Below are 25,201 nucleotides of genomic sequence, written 5' to 3'. Positions count from 1 at the left end.
TACTGGTTTCTGATGTCAAACCATTAGACAGTGGAAGGACCTTTGTGGCAAGAATTTTCTTTTCTTGGGGAGAAAATTTAAAACTTATAGAAGCGAATGTTAAAAACTAAAAATTAATAGATTAATAAATAAAAAAAGAATTTTCCTTTCTTGATCTGCTGAAGATGTGGGCACCCCCAAGGGAGGTTTGGGGTCTCCTCTCATATAGTTGGAGTCACACAGCTATTAAGCATAAAGCAGAATTTGAATCTAAGACTCCCTTGATCCCAAGCTCTTTCATCTATGCTATTCCATGCCATACTGCTTTTTATTCAAATGAAAGGACACATCTCAAGCTTGGCTCTGTTGTGGCATAGACCATAAAGGGAAGAGACTCACCCTCTGGTCATTCATATAACTGCGAGTTCCCAGGTCTCCCCTCAGCATTCACTGATTTTTGACTCCCCACTCTTAGGCTTAAGAGCAGGGCAGCAGGTTGCCAGCATGGGGCCCACAGAGCACCAAGGGGTGGGCAGGGTTCTGCTGGTGATTCTCTGATGGTGACATCTGTGCCTTCCATCCTTATCTGTAAAATGGGCCTGTGGCCAGATGGAGGCCTCTCTAAAGTCTGACAAGGTAAGGCTGCAACTTGTGTGCTTGAAGGTGAGGAGAAAAGCAAGGGTGTCTCTGGCAAAAACCCAGTTCTCCCTATGCAAAAGTTCTGCTGGGGTCTGTTCCTGAAATGAAACAAATCCTTGGAACAGACCCTTTCCGAGTCAGGAGCAGCTTGTGCGTGGGTGGGTGTTTCTCAGAAAAGCTTGAGGCGCCTGTCAAAATACTGATGTCAAGGAATTAAACACAGAAGCATCCTCTGTGGCTGGTAAAGGAGAGATGGAGAGCAATCCCTCCCTCACCCCTCTGCCTTATTGTGGCTTCTTTCATTGCAAACCTGCCTGACCAGATCTCTCCTGGGTTTGTCTTCCTGGACACTCCTTGGCTTTTTTTCTAAATAAATTTCAGCATTGGTTCTCCGTCTCTCCAACTGGGCTTTCCAAGCCCAGGATGGAGTGTGGCCCTCAGAGAAATGGAGGCAGAGAAAGTCCAGATTTCTAAAGTGATTTAAGGGTTACCAAGTTCTGTAGACTGAGTAGTGGAAGTATTTTTTATCTACTTCTGGTAAACCTCCCAAGTCTGACATTCAATGTCCTAAGGGCCTTCCTAGATCTGACACACAGTGTTACAAGGTCCCTCCAGGCTCTGACATTCTGTGTTCTCAGGGCCCTCCCAGCTCTGACATTCCATGATAATCCATGACTTTATATCCTTCATCTTCATCATAGGAGGCATTTTAAAACTTTTTTTTCCCCAGTGGAACAACTGACTTGACAGAAAGCTGGGATCTTAATTATAAAAGTCCCTCCTTGGGGCTGTGACCATACCAGCTCTATCCTCCAACAGTCTGGACCTCTAGCTTCCAATAGATCCCTTCTGCATTGGCATTGAGCAGGGGAGGGCCTGCTAAGGACAAACAATGTAAAAATGGGGAAGGAGGAGGTTGAATCACTAGGTTAATCCAAGGTCAATAAGCAGGTTTCTGGAGTCTGGGGGCAGGGATTTTCCAAACTGCAAAGTCAGCCTGTCTTTCCAGACCAGTGAAAGTAAGGGAAGGAACCTGACTGAGTCCCTCCCATTCCTCTGCCTTGTTCCGCTTCTCAAAGAGATCCTGACCCATCTGTCCCACAGCTGAGTACCCAGTTTGGTGCCAGTGTGTCTAGCCCCCTGTACCACAAGAGGGCTTGTGTACAGACCTTGGACACTGAGCAATCTGTGGAGCTGTATCTCTCCCCTGGAAAACATGGTGTCCTGGTATCCAGCATTGGAAAGGAAGAAGAAAAGGGTAAGCCACTGCTATATCAGGCTTCAGGCAGGAACGCAGCTTCTCCTGGGAGCCACCCTGAGTAAATAAACACATTGAGGAGGTTTTGGAAGGGGAAAGTAGTGACCTACCACTGGTTGCATTTCACCTGCTATGAGTGTTGGCTAAGTAGGGCTTATGGGAGAGGAGATGGGCTGGGGGAAAGGGGGGGGGGAAGAGAATAAAAGGAATGGGGCCCCTTTTAAAGGAAAAACTGAGTCCCTGGGTGGTACAAGAGTCACTGGGGTCATCCCTTCCAAGAAAGCCCTTGGCACTAGAGCCATCCACCAGGAGATCGCACCTCAGAAGAGAACAGAGGAGAGGAGACACCAACCCGGAGGCTGGACTGTTTTGGAATGGTGGTGTCCAGACCCCCTCACCCTCACCCCTGCCCCCACCCCCAGGGCTAAGCTCAATCCCCAGCAGCCTTCTGGAATGATGTAGGGGTCGGGGCACATGTGAGTGGGACTTCCCTTGCCTGCCCACATGCCCAGTCCGTGGGGTTCTGCACGTCCTTAGCCATTTGCCCAGCGGAGCTCAGAGACCAGCTTCCTACCTCCCCTGCACTTTGTGGGTTTTTGTGAAAACACACGCACACACGCACACACACACACACGCACAACAGTCAAAATGTTTGCATGACCTCAAACCATCGCTAAGAATGGACATGCTGTGACTGTAATACCCTGGAGCCCATGACCGTGGGGAGACCAAACGACCCAGCTACTGGACAAGCTGCTTATTTTTGAGACAACGACGATATTTCTCAGGCGTTTGTCGCCTCCTTTTCTCCCGCCCCTTCCCCTGAAACACTGCTTTAGCACGCAGGGAGGGATGGGGTGGGGTGGAGGTCAGGGCTTTGGGATGACTGGGTTTTATAAATATACTCCACGAGCTGCTTTTTAAATAGCTTTATTACTGAAAGTCATGTTTGGATTGATGCTATACTCTCAGGAACGTGACCAACGACTTGTAGGCTCAGATCTATGGGAAGGAAGGAAGGAAGGAAGGAAGGAAGGAAGGAAGGAAGGAAGGAAGGAAGGAAGGAAGGAAGGAAGGAAGGGGAGAAAGGAATCTGGTATGTGGCAGATCCTTAAGCAATCAGCCACAAACATTTATTAAGTAGCTACTATGTGCCAGGCATTGTGCTAAGGATACAAAGACAAAAGTGAGACAGTATCTGCCCTCAAGGAGATAATAGTTATGTGTTTCTATGTGTAATGGGGATGTGGACCAAGCATAGGCCCCATCAGCTTACTCAACTGATCCAATCTCTCCACCTGGAAACATGGAGGACTCTGGGGAGAGGGCTTCTGGGAAAATCATGATGATATAGAAGGGAAATGGCTTGAGATGACAGGTATGTGTGGGCATTCTATAACTGTTTCCAGCTGGCTAACCACGGGATTGGAAGGAAAAGGAAATAGAGTCTCTAACATTGGGAAGGGAATGAAAACCACAGGAACCCAGGGTTCTAGGACAGGTATTGCAAACAGTTCAACATCAATGTCCCAGGGTGCAAGGAACAGTCTTCAGAAGAGCCCTTCCAGACCCATGCCACCAAAAGCTGAAACAAGAAATCCAACTTCTTTTACAGATGAGGAAACTGAGGCAAACACGGTTAGGTGATTTTATGTACAAAGTAAATACAAAGTTGTGGCAGGGAGAGGAAAGGCAGTAGCAGCTGAGGGCTTAGAAAATACACACACCAACTTCACTTGGGTAATTAGTATCATACTGTTCACCTTCTCAAGGGGTGGGGAGGGACAGGAGGGAGAGAATTTGGAACTTTAAAATTTTTTTAAATGAATGTTAAATTGTTTAAAAAATGTAGTTGAGAAATATTTAACAAAATATATAGAAACACATTTAAAAAAGAAAAAGAAAAAATGCATCACTGTTTATTGATTGATTGATTAGAGCCTCACCTTACAAGCTCACCTCAATCCCTCCAGTCCTGCTCCACTGGGTCTGTGATCGTCAGCCCTCCCCTCCCATTGCCCTTAGTCTGCTCCCCCCACAACAAATGGACCTTCAGAAGACTCCCCTTGTCTTCTCTTCCTCCTAGTTTGGTTTGGTCTCTCACTCTTTTCCTTCCATCTGATCACTGAGAATATCTCTTTCCCACTTTTTTTTTGAGATCATCTACAATTCCACCTTTTCTGAAACATTTTTTGGAAACAAGGCATGATAAGATCATGGATTTGGAGATGGAAAAGACTTGAAAGGGCATTGAGTTTTATTCCCCCTTTATTTTACAGAGGGGGAACTGAGACCAAAGGAGGTTAAATGACTTAACCAGGAGCAAGTATCCAAGCTTTGAATCAACTTGGTGAGACACATACTACAGACTTTATTATCCCCATTTTACAGAGGAGGAAACTGAGATTCAGGCAAGTTCAGTGATTTTCCCAAGGGGACCTCAGAGGCAGAATTCAAAGCTAGGTCTCTTGTCTCTGAATCCATCACTCTGTTTCCTGGACCAGAGATAAGACATGCACCTAAACAAATTCGAACCCGGATCCTCGGACTTCAAACTCATTGTTCTTTCCACAGCATCACATTGCCTCCATAAGAGAGGTTAATGTCAATGCACAGACCTTAATTACCCAGCTCCCCTCCAGGAATAAACAAGAAAGAACTAGGCCAGCTCAACTATTTTTTTAAAAAAAGAATGCTCCCTCTGTATGTCTCTTTCTGTGTTTATGTCCTTTCTGCCTTAGTACAGAAGCTCCCCAGGGGCGGGAGTGCAGTTCTCTGGCTCATTCAGTGATGAGCCTGGCAGGCCACGAGGAAGACTTTTCCTCCTCTGCCTGGCCTTCTTTCATGACATTTTACTGCCTAGTCACTCAGCTGTTTTTCTTCAGTCATTTCAATCCTGTCCTACTCCTTGTGACCCCATTTGAGGTTTTCTTGGCAGAGATGCTGGACTGGTTTGCTATTTCCTTCTCTGACTCATTTTTACAGATGAGGAAACTGAGGCAAACAGGGTGAAGTGACTTGCCCAGGGTCGCACAGTAAGTGTAGGAGGCTAGATTCAAACTCAAGAAGATATGTCTTCCTGACTCCAGAACCAGTGCTCTAGGCACTATAGTGCCACCTAAGCTGTCCCAGCCACTCAGTAGGAACAAGCTTTATAAACAGTTTCAGGGAGCTCAATGGCGGTGGAGTAGAAGGGAGGGGGTGAGTGAAGAGGATGAACTCCAGACCAAAAGTCAGGGGCCAGTGAACCAATGGTGAATCTATAGACCTGAGAAACGGCCACAATGGGTCAATGAATGGGGAATGCCTGGCTTACTTCTTCAATAGTCTTTCTTTCCTTCCTTCCTTCCTTCCTTCCTTCCTTCCTTCCTTCCTTCCTTCCTTCCTTCCTTCCTTCCTTCCTTCCTTCCCTTCCCTTCCCTTCCCTTCCCTTCTCTTCCTTCCACTTTCAGGAGGCCATATTCCTAGTTTTATTTGTATCAACTGGACTGGAACTGTCCTCTAACCTGGGGGTGGCTGGAGCTTGATACAGAGCAAGCTAGAGACAGGAGAGTCAGGATACAAACTTTAGTTTGTATTTGAAGTTTAATTAATTTCAGAGTGAAGAAAATGACCCTTGCAAGCAAAAGCCCCAACCCCCCCCCCCCCAAGAAGAAGGGGCTTACCATGCTGAACCAAAGGCAGGTCTTACATACATAAATATATACATATTTGTAAATATCTTATATACATAAAAACCACAAGTGGGCTGAACCATGACACTCATTTTTGGATCTTGACCTACTGTTTTCGTGGTTGGCATTTCTTGGGACAATACAGGCATTCTTGGGTCCTATGGGAATACTTATTGTCTCAAGTCTTGAGGGTGGTAGCCACTTTTCAGGGTAAAGAACCAGAGTTCTGTGACAGAAACAGGAAAACAGCACAAGGATTGTGAATATGTGGTGGGTGATCCTGGGAACTGGGGAGGGCTCAATCCCTCAGGGAACACCTGGTGCTGGTCCAAGCAATACACTTTGTCAGAGGGTGAGATCACTGCAGAGCACAAAGTATTATTGTTATGCCAAACTCAGGGCACAGCCTGCTTGATGGGCCTTAGCTCTGGGTATCTCCAAAATATTTTGACACTTGAAAGGTGTGGAATTGTCTCTACGGGAATCATTATCCTTTGTGGGTCTCTCTGATGGGTAATGACAAAGGAGATTTTGAGAACTGTCAGTTTAGAGTGGGAAGTGACTGCTGATGAGGTCATCAAAGCTAACCTGCCTCATTGGGAGGCAACAGCCAGAAACCTGGAGTTGGGGGTCATAGGACCTCGGAGACAAGTCCTAGCTCTGGCAATTACTAGCTGTGTGATCTTGGGCAAGTTCCTTCCCCTCCTGTAAAGCCTCAGTCTCTTCACCTATAAAACTGAGGCTAATCAATTGCATTACTGAAATCACAGGGTTGGGGCGAGAAAATAGCTTTTTCCAAACATTAAACACCATCTGAAATTGTTATTATTGTGAACAAACTAGGGCTCAGGGAGGCAAACAGATCTGCCCATCTGTCTCTCCTTTCCTTCTCCTCTTTCTCCTCCTTCCTTTCTTCCTACCTTCCTTCCTTCCTTCCTTCCTTCCTTCCTTCCTTCCTTCCTTCCTTCCTTCCTTCCTTCCTTCCTTCCTTCCCTTCCTTTCCCTTCCCTTCCCTTCCCTTCCATCTTTCCATGCCTGTTCTGAACAATAAATCTCTCAAGTTGCTGGGAGGGAGCTAAAAATGAGTAAGACACTGCCTGCCCTTATAGAACTTATAATCTAATGTGTAAGACAATAATTACAACAATAACACCAAATGCTTTTTATTTAACTGAAAAGCAGATATTTTAGTAGTCTACAGAACATTAAATATAAAAGAACAAAAGCTAGGACCATTTCTACCTGAACTCTATCAAAAATATGAAAATGAGATACTAATAACTGATGCTTATATTTGTAAAGAGCTTTACATCTATTGTCCCATTTGAGATTCAAATCAGCATGGTGAGACAGGTTCTATAAACATTATCTCCATTTTACAAATGGGGAAACTGAGGCTCAGAGAGGTTCAGTGACTTTCCCAAGGTCACATAACCAGGAGACCTCAGAGGCAGAATTCAAACCCAGGTCTCTTGACTGAGCCCATCAATTTATTCCTTGGACCAGAGATAAGACAAGTGTATACCGTGTGTGTGTATGTGTGTACATACATATGTACACACATACATGTGTATACACATATATACACACATGCATATATGGATAGATACATATACGTATGCATATGTTTGTATATTGTATGATATATACATATATGTATGTTTTACATGTGTGTACATGCATACATATAAAACACACATATATTAGGCGGAAGAGTTAATCAAAATATCCCTGATCAACTGATTTTCCCCCAGACAAATTGAACAAGCTATAGAATATAAAGGGCAAGTAACAGAGACAATGAGGTGTTAAGGTCTTAAATGAAGTGTAAATGCATATTAGCATTCTGTTACCCTTTTAAGAAGAGGGTCTTCACTAAATTTGAAGGAATTAAGCCACTTGTCACTGGCTGGTCAAAAGCTCAGCTTTTTGAAAAGCAAGAGACTATCTTTAAATTTAATCATGAAAGGAGCTCTGGAAGTCCAGAAGAGAGTCCATCTTCAGAATCAAATTCAGATGAGAAGTACAGAGGCTAACAGACTGGCATATTCAGCAGATACAGTGTACCCAGAGAGAGAAGGTTGAGGATACTGAGAAAAGGGAAAATGCCAAGACCCTGCAGTACCACATGTATTGGCCACATGCATTCCCCATATGTACTATATGCTAGGTGTGTGCCCACTCTTTCCATTGGCACTGTGTGTGTTTGGGGGAGAGTATCCCACAGATTTACAAAGGGGAGAAGATGTTTTGCTACCATTGTTCATACTCTGTCATTTCAGTAGATTACTTTGCTCTGTGCTAATTGTGTCCTCTGGCTGATCATTTAAAGTCAGTACACCAGTGGGGGCTCATAAACTATCATGCCAGAAGTGAAGTCCCAGAAAGTACCTTGAACCAAAGCTAATTGCTCTCTGGGGAAGGCAGTGCAAGGTGGGAGATGACCCAAAGTGGGTGCTACATAAAAATTAGAATATGAATGCAGATGAGGAATCTAACCTGCTATGAGATCCAATGGGGAAGCAATTACTTCTAGAGCTTGGGTTACTTCTTTTGCACCTCTAGTCCCCCTCTCCCATTCCACCCACAGTGCCTAGGACGCTGCAGGTGATTGATGGAACAGATTCAATAAGGAGGCCCTTGAGCTGACTCTGTCCCAGAGCATGATCTCTCCCCTTACATCAGATGATGGCATAGGCATTGCTCCCATGTTACCCCCCTTCCCTTTCCTTCCCCATGCCACTCTCAGCCTCTGTGGCCAAGATGGGCCCCAGCAGCTTGCTGGGCTTTCTGCTCTCCCCTTGTCTCCCCTCCCCGGGGCTGGGGGGGCTTCACCCTCACAAGGATCTGCTCCCTTTCTTTTCCTCTCTCCCATGAGCATTTTTGCTCCAGGCCCAATGAGGTGGCCTCTCTTTCTACTCCTCCTGCTCTCCAGTCTCCCTTTTTGATTCATTCCAACATTAGCTGTCTCAACTAGGTAGGTTCCCAGGGTTTCAACAGACAGCATTCATTCACCCAGAGATACACCCTTCCTTCAGCATCAGTTCCTCCTTAGGAACTATGGTAATTAGTTCCTTAGGAACTAATGCTAATTTTTCTGAGACAGGTGCGTCTATTCAAACTCTTGAAGATCACCCTGGCTGGGGGATCTAGGATCTTTCTGCTCAAAAAATCCTCAGTGGTTCCCCATGGCTTCTAGGGACTGCTAGGTGGCGCCATAGTGGATAGAGCACCAGGAAGACCCGAGTTCAAATTCAGCTTCAGACACTGACTAGTTCTGTGACCCAGGGCAAGTCACTTAACTCTGTTTGCCTCAGTTTCTTCATCTGTAAAATGAGCTGAAGAAGGAAATGGCAAGCCACTCCGGAATCCTTGCCAAGAAAACCCCAAATGGGGTCATGAAGAGTCAAATATGACATCCAAAGAGACAAAGACACAGAATAGGCTGTGATTTCAGTGATTAAAGGGAACTCCTAGATGAGGAAGTTCCCTCTACCAACTCAGATTACCATCTTCTCTGTAATTTGTAGTCTTACGGAATTGTACAGAGCACTTAGAAGGCAGGAAACTTATCAAAGGTCATAGAACCAGTGTGTATCAGAGGCAGGCAGGACTAGAAACCAAATCTTCCTGGCTCTGAGGCTTCCCACAAGCAGCCTCTAAGCATAAATGACAAGTTCATCAAGTGCACAAGTGATTACAAACTTGGAGGCAGAGGGGATGACAGGATGACAGAGTCAGGATCCCAACATCAACATGCTACATATTGGATTGAATCTAATAAGATGGAATTCAATCAGGGTCTTACACTTGATAGTCTCAGTCTTGTGTTCAAAGAACCGACTTCACATTAGGTTAGTCAATAAGCATTACCCTGAAGGTCAGCCTTTTCTTTTTCTTTTTTTCTTGGGCTTTTTTTTAGGTATGGATTGGATTAAAAATTCTGTGACCTTCTCCTCATCACTTTTGGTCTGTTCTCCCTAAGTCACAGGATGTCAGAAGGGGACAAGATTTCCAAGATCTGCTAGTCTAACTTGTTCCTGAATGAGAATCTCCTCTGTCACTCATGACAAATTTCACATTTGGCTTACATATCTCCAATGAAATATGAACCCCTCTCATCCTTCTCCACCCTCCCAGGAGCTCATTCCTTTTTAGGATAACTCTCATTTGGGGGAAGATTTTCTTTTTTTTAATTATTAAATTATTTTATTTGTTTTCAGTGTTCTGCAATCACTTCCATATATCTTAGATTTTTTCCCTCCCTTCCCTCCTTCCCCTCCTCCCTCCCCACTCCCTCCCTGAGACAGCATACAATCTTATATAGGTTCTACACAAACATTCCTATTAAATACATTTTCACCTTAGTCATGTTGCACAGAGGAATTAAAATGAATGGGAGAAACCATAAAACAAAACACAAAAGAAAATGGTCTGCTTCATTCTGCAATCCAATTCCATAGTTCTTTCTCTGAATGTGGAAGGCTTTTTGCCTCAAGAATCCATTGGGAGTTTTTTAAGTCCTTGCATTGCATTGAAGTACTAAGTCTACCAGAAAAATTCCTCACACACTGTGGTTGTTGCTGTGTACAAAGTTCTCTTGGTTTTGTTCCTTTCACTCAGCATCAGTTCAAGTAAGTCTTTCCAGGCCTCTCTGACGTCTTCCTGTTCATCACTTCTTATAGTAAAATAGTGTTCCATTACATTCATATACCACAACATGTTCAACCATTCCCCAAATGGTGGGCATCCCCTTGTTTTCCAGTTTTTGGCCACCACAAAGAGAGCTGCTATAAATATTTTTGTACATGTGGGACCCTTTCCCATTTCTATGATTTCTTTGGGATACAGTCCTAAAAGAGATATAGCTGGGTCAAAGGGTATACACATTTTTGTAGTCTTTGGGGCATAGCTCCAAATTGCTCTCCAGAATGGTTAGATCAGCTCACAGCTCCACCAATGAATTAGTGTTCCAGCTCTCCCACATCTTCTCCGACATATATCATCTTCCTGTTTTGTCATGTTAGCCAGTCTGATAGGTGTGCTGTGTACCTCAGAGTTGTTCTGATTTGCATCTCTAATCAATTAGATTTAGAGAATTTTTTCATATGACTATAGATAGCTTTAATTTCTTCCTCTGAAAATTGCCTGTTCATATCCTTTGACCATTTATCAATTGGGGAATGACTTGTATTCTTGTACATTTGACTCAGTTCTCTATATATTTTAGAAATGAAGTCTTTATCACAGATACTAGTTGCAAAAATTCTTTCCCAGTTTTCTGCTTCCCTCTTAATTTTAGTTGCATTAGATTTGTTGGTGCAAAAATTTTTCAATTTAATGTAATCAAAATTATCCATTTTGCACTTTATAATATTCTCTATCTCTTGTTTGGTCAAAAATTTCTCTATTCTCCATAAATCTGACAAATACACTATTCCTTGCTCCCCTAATTTGTTTATAGTATCAGTCTTTATACCTGGAAGATTTTCTTTACATTGCGTCTAAATTCAGGGGTGTGTTGGTAAATGTTTAACAACTAGCTCTCTAGAGAGGAGAAAAAAATGTACATAGGATGTGCTTTTAAGCTTAATTTGAATTATTAACATTTTCTCCATCACTTTCTTAAGTCTAGACAATCAATAAAATAATAAAATAAACCCTGATTTGTTTCATTTGCCAATTTCGAAAGTGTAAATGCTCATGCTGAAAATTTAACAATTGACTTTCACAAGCCGGTATGAACTGCCTCTAGCACACCAGTTAGCTTTTTGTAATGTCTTGTTCCTGTTCCCAGTTCTGCCCTATGGGGCCAAGTGAAACAAGACTGTCACATAGCTATTAAATGTCTGAGGTAGAATTTGAACCCAGGTTTTTTGGACTAAGTACTGCACTCTATTAACTATACCATACTATTTCTCTCAATATCCTCCCTAAAATGTTCCCCCCTCCACAACTGAGCATAATTAATCTGACTAGAACCTGAGTATACCTCTGATTTTTTTCTACCCCTCCTTCTCATAAGCCCAGACACTATACCCTTCTTTAAGTAGCCTGGGAAAGCATTGAATTTTGTGGTCGTCATGTCATGCTGCTGATGTTTGGGCTTGTGGTCCACTAAGGTTCCCAGACCTTTTTTTTACAGAACCTGTTGTCTAGCTAAGCCATACCCATTCTGTACTTACAAAGCTAATTTTTAAAAACCCAAGTGTAGAATTTTATATTTCTTTATTAAATTTCCTCTTATTTGGTTTGGTCCAATGTTCTAACCTATTTAGGCCTTTTTGGCCCAATATTCTAGCCTATTTAGGTCTTATCCAGTCAACCAATATGCTCAATTACCCATCGCAAATCAAGTGCCACCTCATTCAAGCAATTTTTCCTGATTCTACCAGTTGTAAATGCCACCCACCAGTCACTGTATTTTCAAATCCCTCCTTCCCCTCTCTCTCCCTTTCTTCCCCCCATCTCTTGTATTTACTTATCTGTAAAGAAATTACCTCTTCTGGTAGGATGGAAGGTCCTTGAGGGCTGGAACCACCTCATATTTCTATTTCTCTCCCAAATGTCTAGCACATAGTAGGTGTTTAATAAATGTTTATTGCAACAACCTCACAATCCTATAAAGTAAGTACTACATGCATTCTTACACCATTTTAAACATGAGTAAATGGAGGTTCAGAGATGTGACTTGCCTAGGGTCACACAGGCAGTTAAGTCAAAGACTTGAACCCAGGTCTTCCTGACTTCAAATTCAGCCCTCTATCCACTATTCCACACAGTCTCTTATAGGACTTTGCTTCTCTTTTATCTTCATCTTCAGTTATCTATTCTTGCTTCCATCTTCCATACAAACCTTTTTAAAAACCAGAGTTGAGTAAAGAGTTTCCTGTGAATTCACATCACTCTCTTGAGACAACTCCCTCTTTTTTCTTCCATCACTCCATCATTTTTAATTCAGCAACTAGTTTTTCCACATTTGTCAGTTCCAGAATAGCAAGCCCCTGGTACTTTGTCTTGCCTTTTGTACAATAAAATTGCTATTAAGGGAAAATCACAAATATCTAAGATTCTCTTTGGTAGACAGAGAACCAGTAGACATCTAGTGGGCTTGAAGTCTCTCATACCACAATGTCATGGCTTCATTCCAAGTTTTTGATGTTTCCTAAACTCCTCATCTCATTCCCTCTTCTGACCAGGTGATCTGTAAGACACTGTGATCACCACATCACTGTTGGTCATTACTCAAATGGTCTCCTCCATGTTCCAACCCCTCCTCAGGTTCCTCCACTTCCTCACGTGATTATATCTTCTCAATGTCTAGTGGTACTTTACCAGCCCTTGGAGCTATTGTTTATTTTCATTACAGGTATGTTTCCATCATTATAATCTCAGTCCTAAGTCATATCATATCAAATCTCAAGGCTACTTATGGCTTCAGAGACCATAGTGTTTAATTGCAGGTCTTCTGGGATTTGGTCTCCTTTGAATTGCTAGCCCCTCCCAGCCTGATATCTTTCCTTTTCTTGGCCTCATTAAAGGGGCCATGCCCTGGCTACTTCTTAAACAGTCCTACTCAATGAATGGGCGTTATCTCACCCTAAGTGAGTACCTGGGTCATCTCCAGTCATCCTGATGAATATCTGGTCACTGGATCCAGATGGCTCTGGAGGAGAAGTGAGGCTCCCTCAATCAAAACATAGTCAAGTGCAAGTCATGTCATGATTTCTCTGATGGCATGGTCTTCTTTGGCAAGAAAGGACGAACGTAGTCCTCTCCTCTGCTATATCTTTTCCTCCTTCCACCATTGTTTGCCACTCTTAGTGGTATCAGGCTTCAACAATCCATGTGGGAAGGTCTTCCTGCCCCTTCCCTTTTCAGTTTAAATCTTTTTCTTTAAAAAAGTTTTTTTTTTTAAATTTTCAGTTCCAAATTTCCTCCCTTCCCCATCCAATGATAAGGCAAGAAATGAGGTATCCAAGTTTAAATCTCCCTTAACTATAGGTGGAAAACTGAGATGAGAATTTGTCCTGCCCTTCCTTCCTCCCAGAATACCCACAGCAGAAATTAGAAGTTTATGTCATTGCTACCAAACACTTTCCACAAAAGCATAAAACTTCTTGGCAAAATATCTTTATTGCTTAAAAAATATACATTTTTACACTGAACATATGAAAATGCAATTTTAATTTTGTCTAGAAATGTGTCTTACAGCATATAAGATCTTTGAATTTCCAGTGTTTTCCCCAGACCTAACAAACCCCGATGGTAGGTCCCTTAGCACCTTTTTCTAAATAAGAAAACAAAGCTAATTCAGGTGGCCGTGACACTGAACAGAATGCATGGGTCCAGTTTGAAAGGGGCAGGCTTTATGCTGGGGAAGGCAAAGGGAACACTGATATAGGGTGTCCCAAAAGTCTGTGTGCAGATTCAAGCTCTTAAGTCCTAACTGAAAAGTGCTCAGGGACTTTTAGGGAATCCCTAGATAGCTTGATCCATTGGTAAAAGTGCCCACTGCTCCTACTCCAGTCTTGGGAAGGCATTGGTTTAGATTCAGTCTTCTACCTTCTTTCACAACCTAGTCAAACCCTACATCCTGAGTAATTTTCCACCTACCAGGCAGAGTGTCGTCAGTATAATACATTATAGGAGCTACAGGGCAGCAGGTCTTGGTTTCATGGTAATTTTCTACTTCAAATCTTAGAGGTGAGCAACAGCTATATGATATTGAAGGAAGGTTTCTCTCTTCTCCCACCATACTTGCCTCTTCTTAGATCAGAAATATGGTGGCATTCACACCAACTTAAGAGGTAAATGAACTTTAGGCCAGTACCATAAGCCCCTCATGACTATTCTAGCACCCTTCTGTTTTTAAATCTTGCAGAGAATTGGAGAGGATGGATTCCATTGGCCCTCCCACAATGGAAATGTTATTTTTAACTGGTTCCTTAGTTACAGAACTACATAGTTTGGAGAATTTATACATGAGACAACTGTTACTTATAAGGTTACACACTGACATCTTATAGATCAATGTAGGGATGGTTAAAGACCAAAGAACTGCAAATTCATGAATGATTCTGTTTATATTTCTGTTCTCATAGCTACTAGATAATTTACATAAACCTCATACAGCCTGTAGTTCACGAATGTAGGAGTACACTTTAGTAAGTTCCTATATTTCCTACCCAGGAGTCAGACCAAGGAAATACATGTGCTTTCATGTGCCAAAGCTGTGATCCAAGCAGAAGGCCTTAATTAAATAGTTAACCTTGGAAATATAAATGTAAAAAGGAGCACAAACAGAAAATTAATTATTATTTTCTGCTTCTGGTTGGGGTGGGGGGGGTCACACTCCCATATGTACATATATATACAGATGAGTCCTGCTTTACAAAACAGATGTGCTGCTGAAAATTTCAATGGAGTGACTATTTTCCCATTGGACTTGGCGATAATTTGTTACAATTATAATAAGATATGTGTTTCCCCTTGCTGACAGCACTATTTGTTTCTTGCAGGCCACTACCTCCAATCCAGCAGCAAGGAAACATCATCAAAGAATGAAATTTGTATACTTATGCACATATGTATATATATGTATATACACATGGATACATACGTGTATATGTATGTATGTGCTTCTATAGATATATTTTTATGTGTGTATGAAAATATTATGGTAAAGCCAGTTTTTTCAAGAGTCCACAATAACTCTGTTCCCTATGTTTCTAATACCATAATGGCACATTTTCATGGGGTAGGTTGCTACAAAATGAGGGAGACCCATATACAGAGGTGGGGGTACAGGGAGGCAGAAAATGGAAGCAGTAAGGATGAACTGGGCTGAAAGACTGGAATTTTGAGAATCTTACATATGGGGAAGGTCAAGTAGTCAAGAAGACCAGAGAGAGATCAAACCAATTGCTCAGATCACAAAGCTCATTATTGTTAGAGAGGGTGCTTGAACTCAGGGTTCCTGAATTTCACCACTTCAGACAACTATCATCACCCACACCCATACCTACCTGCCCACCTACCCCCACACAAACACATACCCCACTGGCAAAGGAAACTCCAAGATCCAGTTCAAAGCTTTGAAACAAAATACACGGGGCAGCTAGATGGCACAGTGGATAGAGTACTGGCTCTAGTGTCCAAAAGACCTGACCTCAGATACCAGCTGTGTGACCCTGGAGAAGTCAATAGACCCTGATGGCCTTAAAAAGAAAAAAAAGAAAAGAAAAATTAAATACATGCCATCCCCCAGGGGTCCATGAACAGGCAGCAACACAGACCCAATGAGGAAATCCAAAGAACAGAAAGAATGTCACCAGGGAAAAGCAGGATATAAAAAGATGGGCTCGTCACACAGGGGAGGGTGGGGGATGATGGGCGGGCAGGATGAGTGATGTCCTTACGCCATCCTTCATCACAAAATCCAAAGTGAGGAAGCCTACTAGGACCTTGGGTGGCCAACCCCACTGTGTGGAGGAGCTTACTGGAAGAGGGGATCATGCAGGATGGGAAATCACAGGTGAGTTTCAATCTGCCTCATTGGAGGGAACTGTAAAATTACACATCTATTGAGACACACTGCACAGGGATTAAATGTGTTGTGCTTGGCAAGACAACTTTGAGAGCAACATGCTGGATTTATTATATACAAAAAAAAAGTAGGCTCTACAGAACAGAGATTCCCAGTTTCCTATAAACAAATAAACACACCGAGACACACACACACACACACACACACACACAACAAACAAACAAAACAAACACAAAAAGCCCAAAGACAAAAACTTGTCCCTGCTTGGTATCAGAAGGTCCAACTAGGATGGATTGGGGGCAGGTGGGGATAAGGAAATTTAAGCTTGCTGTGACAAAGAACTTTCTACCAATGATGACTCCCCCAAAATGGAATGAGAACTCCTTTGGGAGGGGCAGGTTCCTCCTCCCTGCTTTGGAGGTCTCCAAGCAGAGGATGAATGATTCCTAGTTTGGTGATGTTGTAATAGGGACTCTTTTAGTTTCCATTGGACTAGATGAGGTCTGAGATTCAGTGAGTAGTTATTTTGGGGCAGTGAGTCTAGATAGTGGGGGTGGGAGAAATAGCTCATGTTTACAGGAACCAATCTGTTTTTTTCAAGGCATCTCTTCCAATTGATAGTTTCAGGTCTACCATAGGCCCACCTGCCTTTCCTGAGATGTTTTATTAGGTTACCAGTTAAGACAACAGGTTTAATCAGGTTCTGATAAGCCCCTGAAGTCTTTGCCAAGTCCTGAAAAGGCAGGAGGAAATTACCTTAGGGGTCACAGAGATGTCACCTGAATGAAGAATTAGTCCCTAAAATGTCCTAAGAGGATAATACACTGCCACTGTGTGGCTATCTGCTGCATCCTTTAGGGGCCAAGCTTAACATGGGATGGGCACCCGCCAAAATATCCAAAGGAGCCAAATCCAGCAGCCAGGGCCAGGGGCAAAAGGAATACTCACAGGACAAGACACAGGCAAGGATGGCCCTTGAATATTACAGGGGCAGCAGTGTGACTACTGAAGGTCCCCTGCAAAGCCTGATGGTGGATTTCTGGAGCATCTTGGGAATGTCCCCAAGGATGGATACATGTTTACTTAACAAAAGATTGAAAACCTTCTTAGGCCAATCCAAGGACTTGCCAGGGTTTGGAGACATCCATCCTCAAAGTCATCTCTTGGTTCAATATTTTTTAATGGAATGGCTGTGCCCTTCTAATTCTAAACCATGAAAAGACTCCCATAACTTACCATCAGTCAACAAGCATTTATTAACCAGTTAACCATGTGCCAGGTATGGTTCTGGGAAAACAAAGAAAAAACTTTCACTATTTACCTTGCTAATTCCATTCCAATGGTTTGCCACCTTAAGGTAATGGTGCCATATGCAATCAATTTCCATTTTTTCTATTTGTCTACTGATTGGTTTCATCTTACATAGTATCAAAGATTTAGATCAGAAAGTCATGTTAAAGGCCATCTATCAACTAAAATCCCCCCTTCTACAGGAAGTCTTCCCCAACCCCTCTTCATTCTGGTGGCTTCCCTCTGCTAATTACTCCCAATTATCCTATTTATATCTTGTTTGTACACATGTCTTTGCCTGTTGTCTCCCCTATCAGACCATGAGTCCCTCAAGGACAGGGAATGTTTTCCTCTTTTTTTTAAGAAATCCATCACTTAGCACAGTGCCTGGCATACAGCAGATTCTTAATACTGACTGCCTGTCCCCCTACCCAGACGCTAGGAGTCTATCAATTAGTTAATCAACAAGCATTTATTAAGAATCTCCTGTACAGGGGATGGAAAGACCCCCCCCCAAAAAAGAGCTGAGTTTTGAAGAGATTTACCACATCTACCTCACTCTGGCTCCATCTATTTCCATTTGTGACCACCTTCAAATCTATGGCCAGACCCAACATCAGAATCCAGCTTGGAGCAGCCCAGAAAGTACCTTGGTTCTTGCCATGTAGAAGCAAACAGTCATCTGGTTCTGCCCTTTATCCCAACAGCCTTACAGGTGCTAATCACTTCTCTTCAGCCTGGGAGATGGTATAAGTTGGGAAACAGATTTTCCCTTTGTTTTCTGATAGGACATAGATTTGGGCAGAATTGCACTCCAGGCACCCTGCTAGGCACAGGGGGATGACATCATAAGGAGCTGGTAGCAGGTGACACAGAGCTGGGCTCTCTGGCTTCCAGGGCAGCCCTCTCTGCTGCCCCATGGGGCCTCCCTTCTTTCTTCTTCATGCGAGAAACAATTTGCTGGGGTCAAAAAAACAGGTTAGAAGAGTAGAAATCTGGAAGAGCTCAGGTTTCCTAAGCAAGGAATGAAGTAAGCAGGATCCCTGCATTGCAGATTGAAAGCTGGAAGAAGCCCTAAAGATCACCTAGTCAGTCCCCTAATTTAATAGATTTCAAATAATTTTTACAAATTTTAAATCACTTAAAAAATTAAAGCAATCTGTTGAAAGCAATGCCCAAAGAAAAGACACAGTTTGGCCGCCATCACAGAAATGACTTTTAAGTATCAAGGCAGAATCAGAGAGGGAGAGGGAGAGGCATGAGACATCAAGGTGTCATCCATCATGATGGTCCAACTGCCCATCAGCAGGCAATATGCCTTGTGTAGCTTTTCCAACTGTCCCACCCTCTTCTGTATGAGACTGTATTCCCTGGCTGCCTGGGGTCAGAAGCAAAATCTATGTATGGTCACAGAGTGAAGCAGTTGAGGTGAAGGGGTTGGGGTGGGGGAGTCTGGGTGAACCAAAAATCCTGGCCTTGTGTTCAGGGTCTCTACTAAGATTAACCTAAGAACAATTAACAGCCCCACATGGGCCAACGAGGGGATCAAAATGTCACAGAAAACTATTGCCAAGTGACTTTGAAATGACAAGGTTGGCTAGCAGCCTGCTTTTCAGGACAGAGCTGTAACCTGGAAGTGGGCAAGGGGACCCAGCTTTGAGCACCCATGTGGGGTGGGGCCTGTTCTCCTCAGGTGACTGCAGGACCTCCAGTAGTAAGTCACACAAGGGTACCCAGCCAAGGGGCCTTTATGATGAAGCCACTTTGCTAAGGAGCTGGTACAAGGCTGGAAGGTTTGGATTTCATTATAACCTGGGAGAGAGAAAGGAAAAGGGGAGAGATGTATTTGTGAAAATTAAAAGAATGTAGGATTTCAGGCAGAAAGAAAGCTTATTGGTCATCTGGTCATTGGACCTTAGAGATGGGGAGCTTTGGGGAAAAACATTCCCTTTAACTAGATAAGAGAGCAGAAGCTTTGTTAGATACAGTAGGAAAACCATTGGAGGTGGAGGCCCTGGGTTCAAATCTACCTGTGTGACCTTGAACAAGTTACCTCAACCTCCTTGGGCCTCAGTTTCCTCATCTATAAAATGAGGGGGTTCTACCTTCTACCTCTATGAAACCTTCCTCATTTATTATTATTATTATAATAATTTGAATCCAATCTGAATCCAATCCAATAAACATTTATTAAATACCTACTATGTGCCAGGCACTATATTAACTATTGAAGATGCAATTAATAAAAGGAAAGCTAATCTTTTCAATTCCAGATCCGACTCCCTCATTTTTTTGAAGAAGGAAACTGAGGCACAGGGAAGTGGCCATATGGGAGAGAAACAGCTTCCTTCAAAGACATTTCTTCTTGGATATCTAAAACTGCTCAGTGCCAGCAAAGAGGTACTTGGAATTTCTTTGGTTTTGGGTTTTTTAATCCCAGCTATACAACAGATAACCTCTTACACGTTAGGACAATGAGCCGAATCTTGAGATAAGAAATTCTATTGGCTGAATGAGATGGGGCAGTGTGAGGCTGGGTTCCATTCACAGTGACTGGCAAGTTCTCTGACATGTTGACATTTAGAGCAAGCTCACTCCTGAGCTGGGGCTCGCTCTCCCTGGCATTTCAAAGCTTCTCTGGTGTTGCAATGCTCAGAAAGGACTTTCGGGCTGTACCATGCCTGCTCCGAGCCAAGGGAGCTGAGAAATCTGCCTTCAACGAGTGGAGAAAGAAAAATCAGCCCTCGAGAAAGAACTCTGGATTTGGATCCAGGGGAACTGGGCTCAGAACCCAGCTGGACAGACCTCTTACTTCCTGGGCAACCTTGGGCAAGTGACCTCACCTCCTGAGGCCTCAGATTCCTGATCTAAAAAATGAAGGGGTTGGACCCAATGACCTCTGAGGTCCCTTCTGATCCTAGATCTGGATCCTAGTCTCTGGAAATGCAACCCACCTGTGCTACACTTTGGGAGGATGTGAGCCACACTGGCTGCAATTTCTGATTCGAGCTAAGATGTTTGAAAATAAATTGTGGTGCACCAGCACCGCCAAGTGGCTATCACAAGACTTGACAGAAAAAAATTCTTATTTAGGGCTGTCTCAAAGTGAAATGGAGAGGAGGGCCTCAAGCCTAGGATGAGCCACCACTGGTCAAAGCAGCTACAGAGAGTCCTCCTGTTCACCTATGGGGTTGGACTAGATGGACTTCCAGATCTGAGGGTCTTATACCTGCAAAGCCAGCAACCTAGAACATCAGAACTGCAAGGCGGCTTTGAGATTCTCTGGTCCTCCTCCATATCCTCACTAAAACCGAAAAGCATAAGAGGGAACTGGGAAGGACATTTAGCAAACTTAGAAACTGAGATCCTGTGTCAAGGCTGTTCATCTCTTGATCAGAAATAAGGGAATCTGTGCTAATTAGGTCCACTGGGGAAGGGTGGGTGGGAAATTAAATTTTTAAAAAAAGAGGAACTTAACTCTCACACAGGGTACCCGGCTCAGCTTCCATGACCTAATCAAGGTCTTGTGAATGATTAGCCTGGATAGAAGTGTAAACAGTATCAGTTCATTAATTTGGCTGTGACATCATCCCTAGGGCACCCCTCTCCTCTCCCTCCCTCAAAGTGCTATATTACACATACGTGTGCAGTGTGTGGTATGGGGTATGTGGTATGTATGTATGTGTGCCTGGATTCTCTCCTCCAGGTATTTCAGAGATTCTCTGGTATTGCAATGCCCAGAAAGGAATTCTAAATTATGTATATAGAGATACTTATATGTATCTCTAAATACCTATTTACGTATATATATGCATCTCTATATATAGGTAACTCTATATACCTATATATACACACACATATGCATACATATAAACATATATGTGTCTATGTTCATTGACTGACATTCTATCCACTATGATCCACCATCTCTATGTGAAGGAAAGAGGATTAAAAAAATACTTTATTTTTAAAATGTTAGACTCCCTTGGAGATGACTGGAGACAACCCTGAGATTTTATGAAGCCCTGGCCCAGAATTCCTGGTCCGTTATAAGTATCCCAGACCTCTTTTTCCCCCCAAAGTGAAATATTTGCCAGGAAAAGGCACACTGAGGGTGATACTGCAAGGCTGAGTGATGGGAGGTAGGCCGGCTGCTGGTCCCACAGCCCTCCTCTGGTCCAGGTGATCCAGGTAAAAGTAGAAAGGGAAATGAATGCTCTTTCCATATAAGAGAGAGACCACCCAGGGCAAGAGCTCCTGGCTGACAGAATGGGGCTACAGGGAAAGTGTGGCTTGTAGCATCAGTTCCAAGTTTTTGAACCTGGTATTCCGTCCTCTTGGTCATGGGGTGGAGCTTAATCTGCTTGGACCTGGAGTTAGGAGAACTTGGACTCAAAACCAGCTTGAGATTAGCTGAGTGACCCTGAGCAGGTGCCTTGGACTCTCTGGGTCTTTCCTCGTCTATAAAATGGGAATAATATTAGCACCTACTTCACAGGGTTTCCATAAAGCACTTTGTCAACCTTCAAGGTCGATGGAAACATGAGGTATTGTCAAGCTGATCGCCAGTGGCCTCCCATCTTTGTCCATTCCTGTTTCATCATTTTACAGCAAGAATTCTGTTCTAGCCAAGGCAACTGACATAATTGGCCCCTTCCCACCAACAAAGAGCTCACTTCTGACTTTTGAACCAACCTGTACCATTTCTCAGCACTCCCCTGACTCTTCTCTGTCAGTTTTCCCAAGGCCAATGTGAAAAACTCAACTACCTCCAGGAAGACAGTCTTGATCAGTCCAACCCCATTCTGATCACCATTTTCTTTGGCATCCTGCTGGCTCAGCTGGAGCTACATTATCTCAGCACTTCTGGACATGGCAGTTTGTCCTTTTCACAGAAGGCATCTTCTCTCCCCAGGCAGAAGAAAAGTCTCTTCCAAGTATAGAAGGAAATGGTTTGTTTCTTCCATCTCCAAGCCCTACAAGGGCTGGGTGGTTTCCTGTTCATAGCAGTCAATGAATTAATCCTTTGAATCACAGTTTCACAGAATCTCAGAGTTGGAAGGGACCATCAGTAGTTACACATCACAGATTTAGAGCCAGAGGGGACTCAAGAGATTAGTTAGTCCAACGCCTCTCATTTTACACACGAGGAAACTGAGGCTGAAGAAGTGTGATGATTTCCCCAAGGCCACATGGTAGCATATCAGTACCAGGATTTTAACTTGAATCATTGGACTTCAAATCCAGCCTTTTTTTAACTGCTCCTCATCTTGTCCATTTCATAGCTCTTACCTGCTCCTCTCCCCACCCTTCTGGGGACTGTCGGAATGTATGGCCATTGGGCACTGAGTTCTTTGGTGAGCGGGGAGGGCAGGTGAGCCAACAGCACCATCAGCCCAGAAAGGCATCGTAGTCCATGTACCAGACGAGCTGGCCAGAAGTAGGGAGGACCCCAGAGATGGGCCACTTCTGGGGCTCGTGGCCCACTCGGCTCACCTGGAGGGTGATATCCCTCTTCCTTTTACCCATCACGAGGACGGCTACCTTCTTGGCCCGGTTAATAAGGGGTAGGCTGAGGCTCATGCGCTGGTGGGGCTTGGCGGGGCTCTCAGTGAACACCACCAGCTCCTCCCCTTCTAGACCAGTGGGCGAATGAGGGAAGAGCGAGGCCGTGTGTCCGTCAGTGCCGACGCCCAGCAGCACCAAGTCAAAGCTGCTGTTGGTCACCAGGGCTGAGATCTCCTTGGCGTAGAGCTCAGCACCCTGGTCCTCCTCCACGCACAACCTTCGGTGCAGATGGACGGGCATGGGGTGGATGTTGCAGTAAGGCACGCGAATGTGCTGGAGCAGGTGGACATGCAGACCCTGGAAGTTGGATTCAGGGTCGGTCAGAGGGACACATCGCTCATCCACCAGCCACAGGTGGGTGTGGCCCCAAGGGAAGCTGTAGTGCCTCAAGGCCAGTCTCTGAAAGAGAGCCACCGGGCTGGCGCCTCCCGAAAGGGCCAGGTGGAATTCTCCAGAGCGCCTCACTGCCCGCTCAGCCGCCACCTCGATGTCGGACGCCAGCCGGGCGATCAGCTCCTCTGGCCAGGCTGAGACCAGAGGGCTCTGTCGGAACTTGGCCTTGAGCACGCTGAAGTCTCTAGGCATTGGGCCGGGGCCAGGGCCGGCCACCAGCTGTTCCACCTCCCGCTGCACAAAGACCACCTGGCTGCCCTCCTGCTCAAAATCTAGCAGATGCTCATTGCTGGCCCCTCCAGGGTACAGCCGGGGCACCTCCTGAGCAATACTGTCCAGCAGCGGGGTCCACACGTCCCAGGAGGCCAGCAGGTTCTCCGTTGTAATGAAAGAATTCTTCCGCTGGTGGAAGATATGGGAGATCAGGACAGAGTAGGCATCCTTCTCCTGGCGGGGGCGGTAGGCATGGAAATCGGCCAATTGCTGACCAAAGAGATGGAGCGTGGGCATTTCCTGGATCTCCTGCCAGCTCACAGGCGGCAGTGAAGGCTTAAATAGGTTCCTGCTGACCAGCACCGCCGGGTTGCCCAGTGTTCCGTGCCCGATATAGAAGATGATCTGTCTAGGCTGGCACTGGCTCTTCCCAGAGTCCCGGTGGCTCTCGCTCTGGATACAGTACGCCCGGTTCTTGAATACGATCCGGACGTAGCCCACCCTCTCATCCAGGGCTTTCCCAGACATCAGGATGAAGGGGACGCCCTCCCAGCGCAGGTTGTCGATCTGAAGCAGGACACCTGGAATGACAAGGGGAGAGAATCTTGCACATGGGCATGTGAAATCATCCTGGGAGGGTACCAGGATCCTGGCAGCCAGCTAGTCCAACCCTCATGTGAACGGGGAGGGATGCCCCTGACCACCCACTCAATGAGTGGTCATCGGGACCCTGTTTAAAGCCTCCAGGGACTGGCAAAGTCTCCCTCCTCACCTCTGCCCTTGGCTTCCTTAAAGTCCAGCTAAAATCTCACCTTTGGCAAGAGGCCTTCCCTCTGCTGGTCACCTCCAATTTATCCTGAATGTAAGCCTGTTTGTACAGAGTTGTCTGATGTTATCTTATGTAAGAGGCTTGAGGGCAGCGACTATCTAGTCTTTCTCTATCCCCAGAGCTTAGCTTGGTGTCTGGCATATAGTAGGCACCATACCTTTGTCTGCATCTCCAGAGTTTAGCCCAGGGGCTGGCACACAGTAGACACTTACAAAATACAGGTTGACTGACCTCCCAAGGAAGCTCACTTCCCTTTAGGGGAACTCATAGTTGGGAAATACTTTTTATCATCAAACCTGTATTCCTCCAGAACTCTGACTTCTGCCCCTTCCCCCTAATTCTGTCCTCTGCAGCCAGGCAGAGAACAGGAGGCTCATTTTAAGGCTTTTTATGTTCTTGTTTCTCCCATTAAGCTCCTAGGAGACAGAGGCTGTCTTTCCTGCTTCTGTCTACACTCTCAGCACTTAGCACAGTGCCTGGCACTTAGGAGGACTATATAAATGTCAGCTATTATTACTACTGAGACAGCTCAGTGGTGCAGTGAATAGAGTGTGCTGAGTCTGAAGTCAGGAAGACTCACCTTCCTGAGTTCAAATCCAGCCTCCTACACTTCCTAGATGTGTGACCCTGGGCAAGTCACTTCACCCTCTTTGCCTCAGTTTCCTCATCTGTAAAATGATCTGTAAAAGGAAATGGCAAACTGTTACTCCTGTATCTTTGTCAAGAAAACCCCAATGGGGTCACAAAGGGTCGAACATGACTGAAACTGAACAACAACATAGAGTTAGTGTCAGAGGTGGGATCTGAAT

The 25,201-nt window shown here is 44.4% G+C and overlaps 1 protein-coding gene and 1 long non-coding RNA gene across 3 annotated transcripts in view; one reads left to right on the top strand and one right to left on the bottom strand.

The window, feature by feature from the left end:
• The first annotated feature begins 617 nt into the window (after positions 1–617).
• LOC140504168 (uncharacterized) lies at positions 618–15,259 on the top strand. The gene is made up of 2 exons (XR_011966994.1): positions 618–1,876; positions 15,072–15,259. It is a non-coding gene; the product is annotated as an uncharacterized lncRNA (long non-coding RNA).
• The window catches only part of H6PD (hexose-6-phosphate dehydrogenase/glucose 1-dehydrogenase), a 50,747-nt gene continuing 39,213 nt past the window's right edge, over positions 13,668–25,201 (bottom strand). Inside the window, exon 5 of one of the 2 annotated variants that reach the window (XM_072608786.1) lies at positions 13,668–24,144. In XM_072608786.1, coding sequence (XP_072464887.1) covers positions 22,781–24,144 — 1,364 coding nt within the window. In that variant the 3' untranslated portion in view covers positions 13,668–22,780. The remainder of the gene's footprint in view (positions 24,145–25,201) is intronic. The other variant, XM_072608785.1, reaches the window with a different exon arrangement.

The sequence above is a fragment of the Notamacropus eugenii genome, chromosome 5 (genome assembly GCF_028372415.1).
Source record: "Notamacropus eugenii isolate mMacEug1 chromosome 5, mMacEug1.pri_v2, whole genome shotgun sequence".
NCBI classification, from domain to species: domain Eukaryota; kingdom Metazoa; phylum Chordata; class Mammalia; order Diprotodontia; family Macropodidae; genus Notamacropus; species Notamacropus eugenii.
The sequence above is the reverse complement of the archived record's forward strand: the minus strand, read 5'-3'. Positions and strand labels throughout refer to the sequence as shown.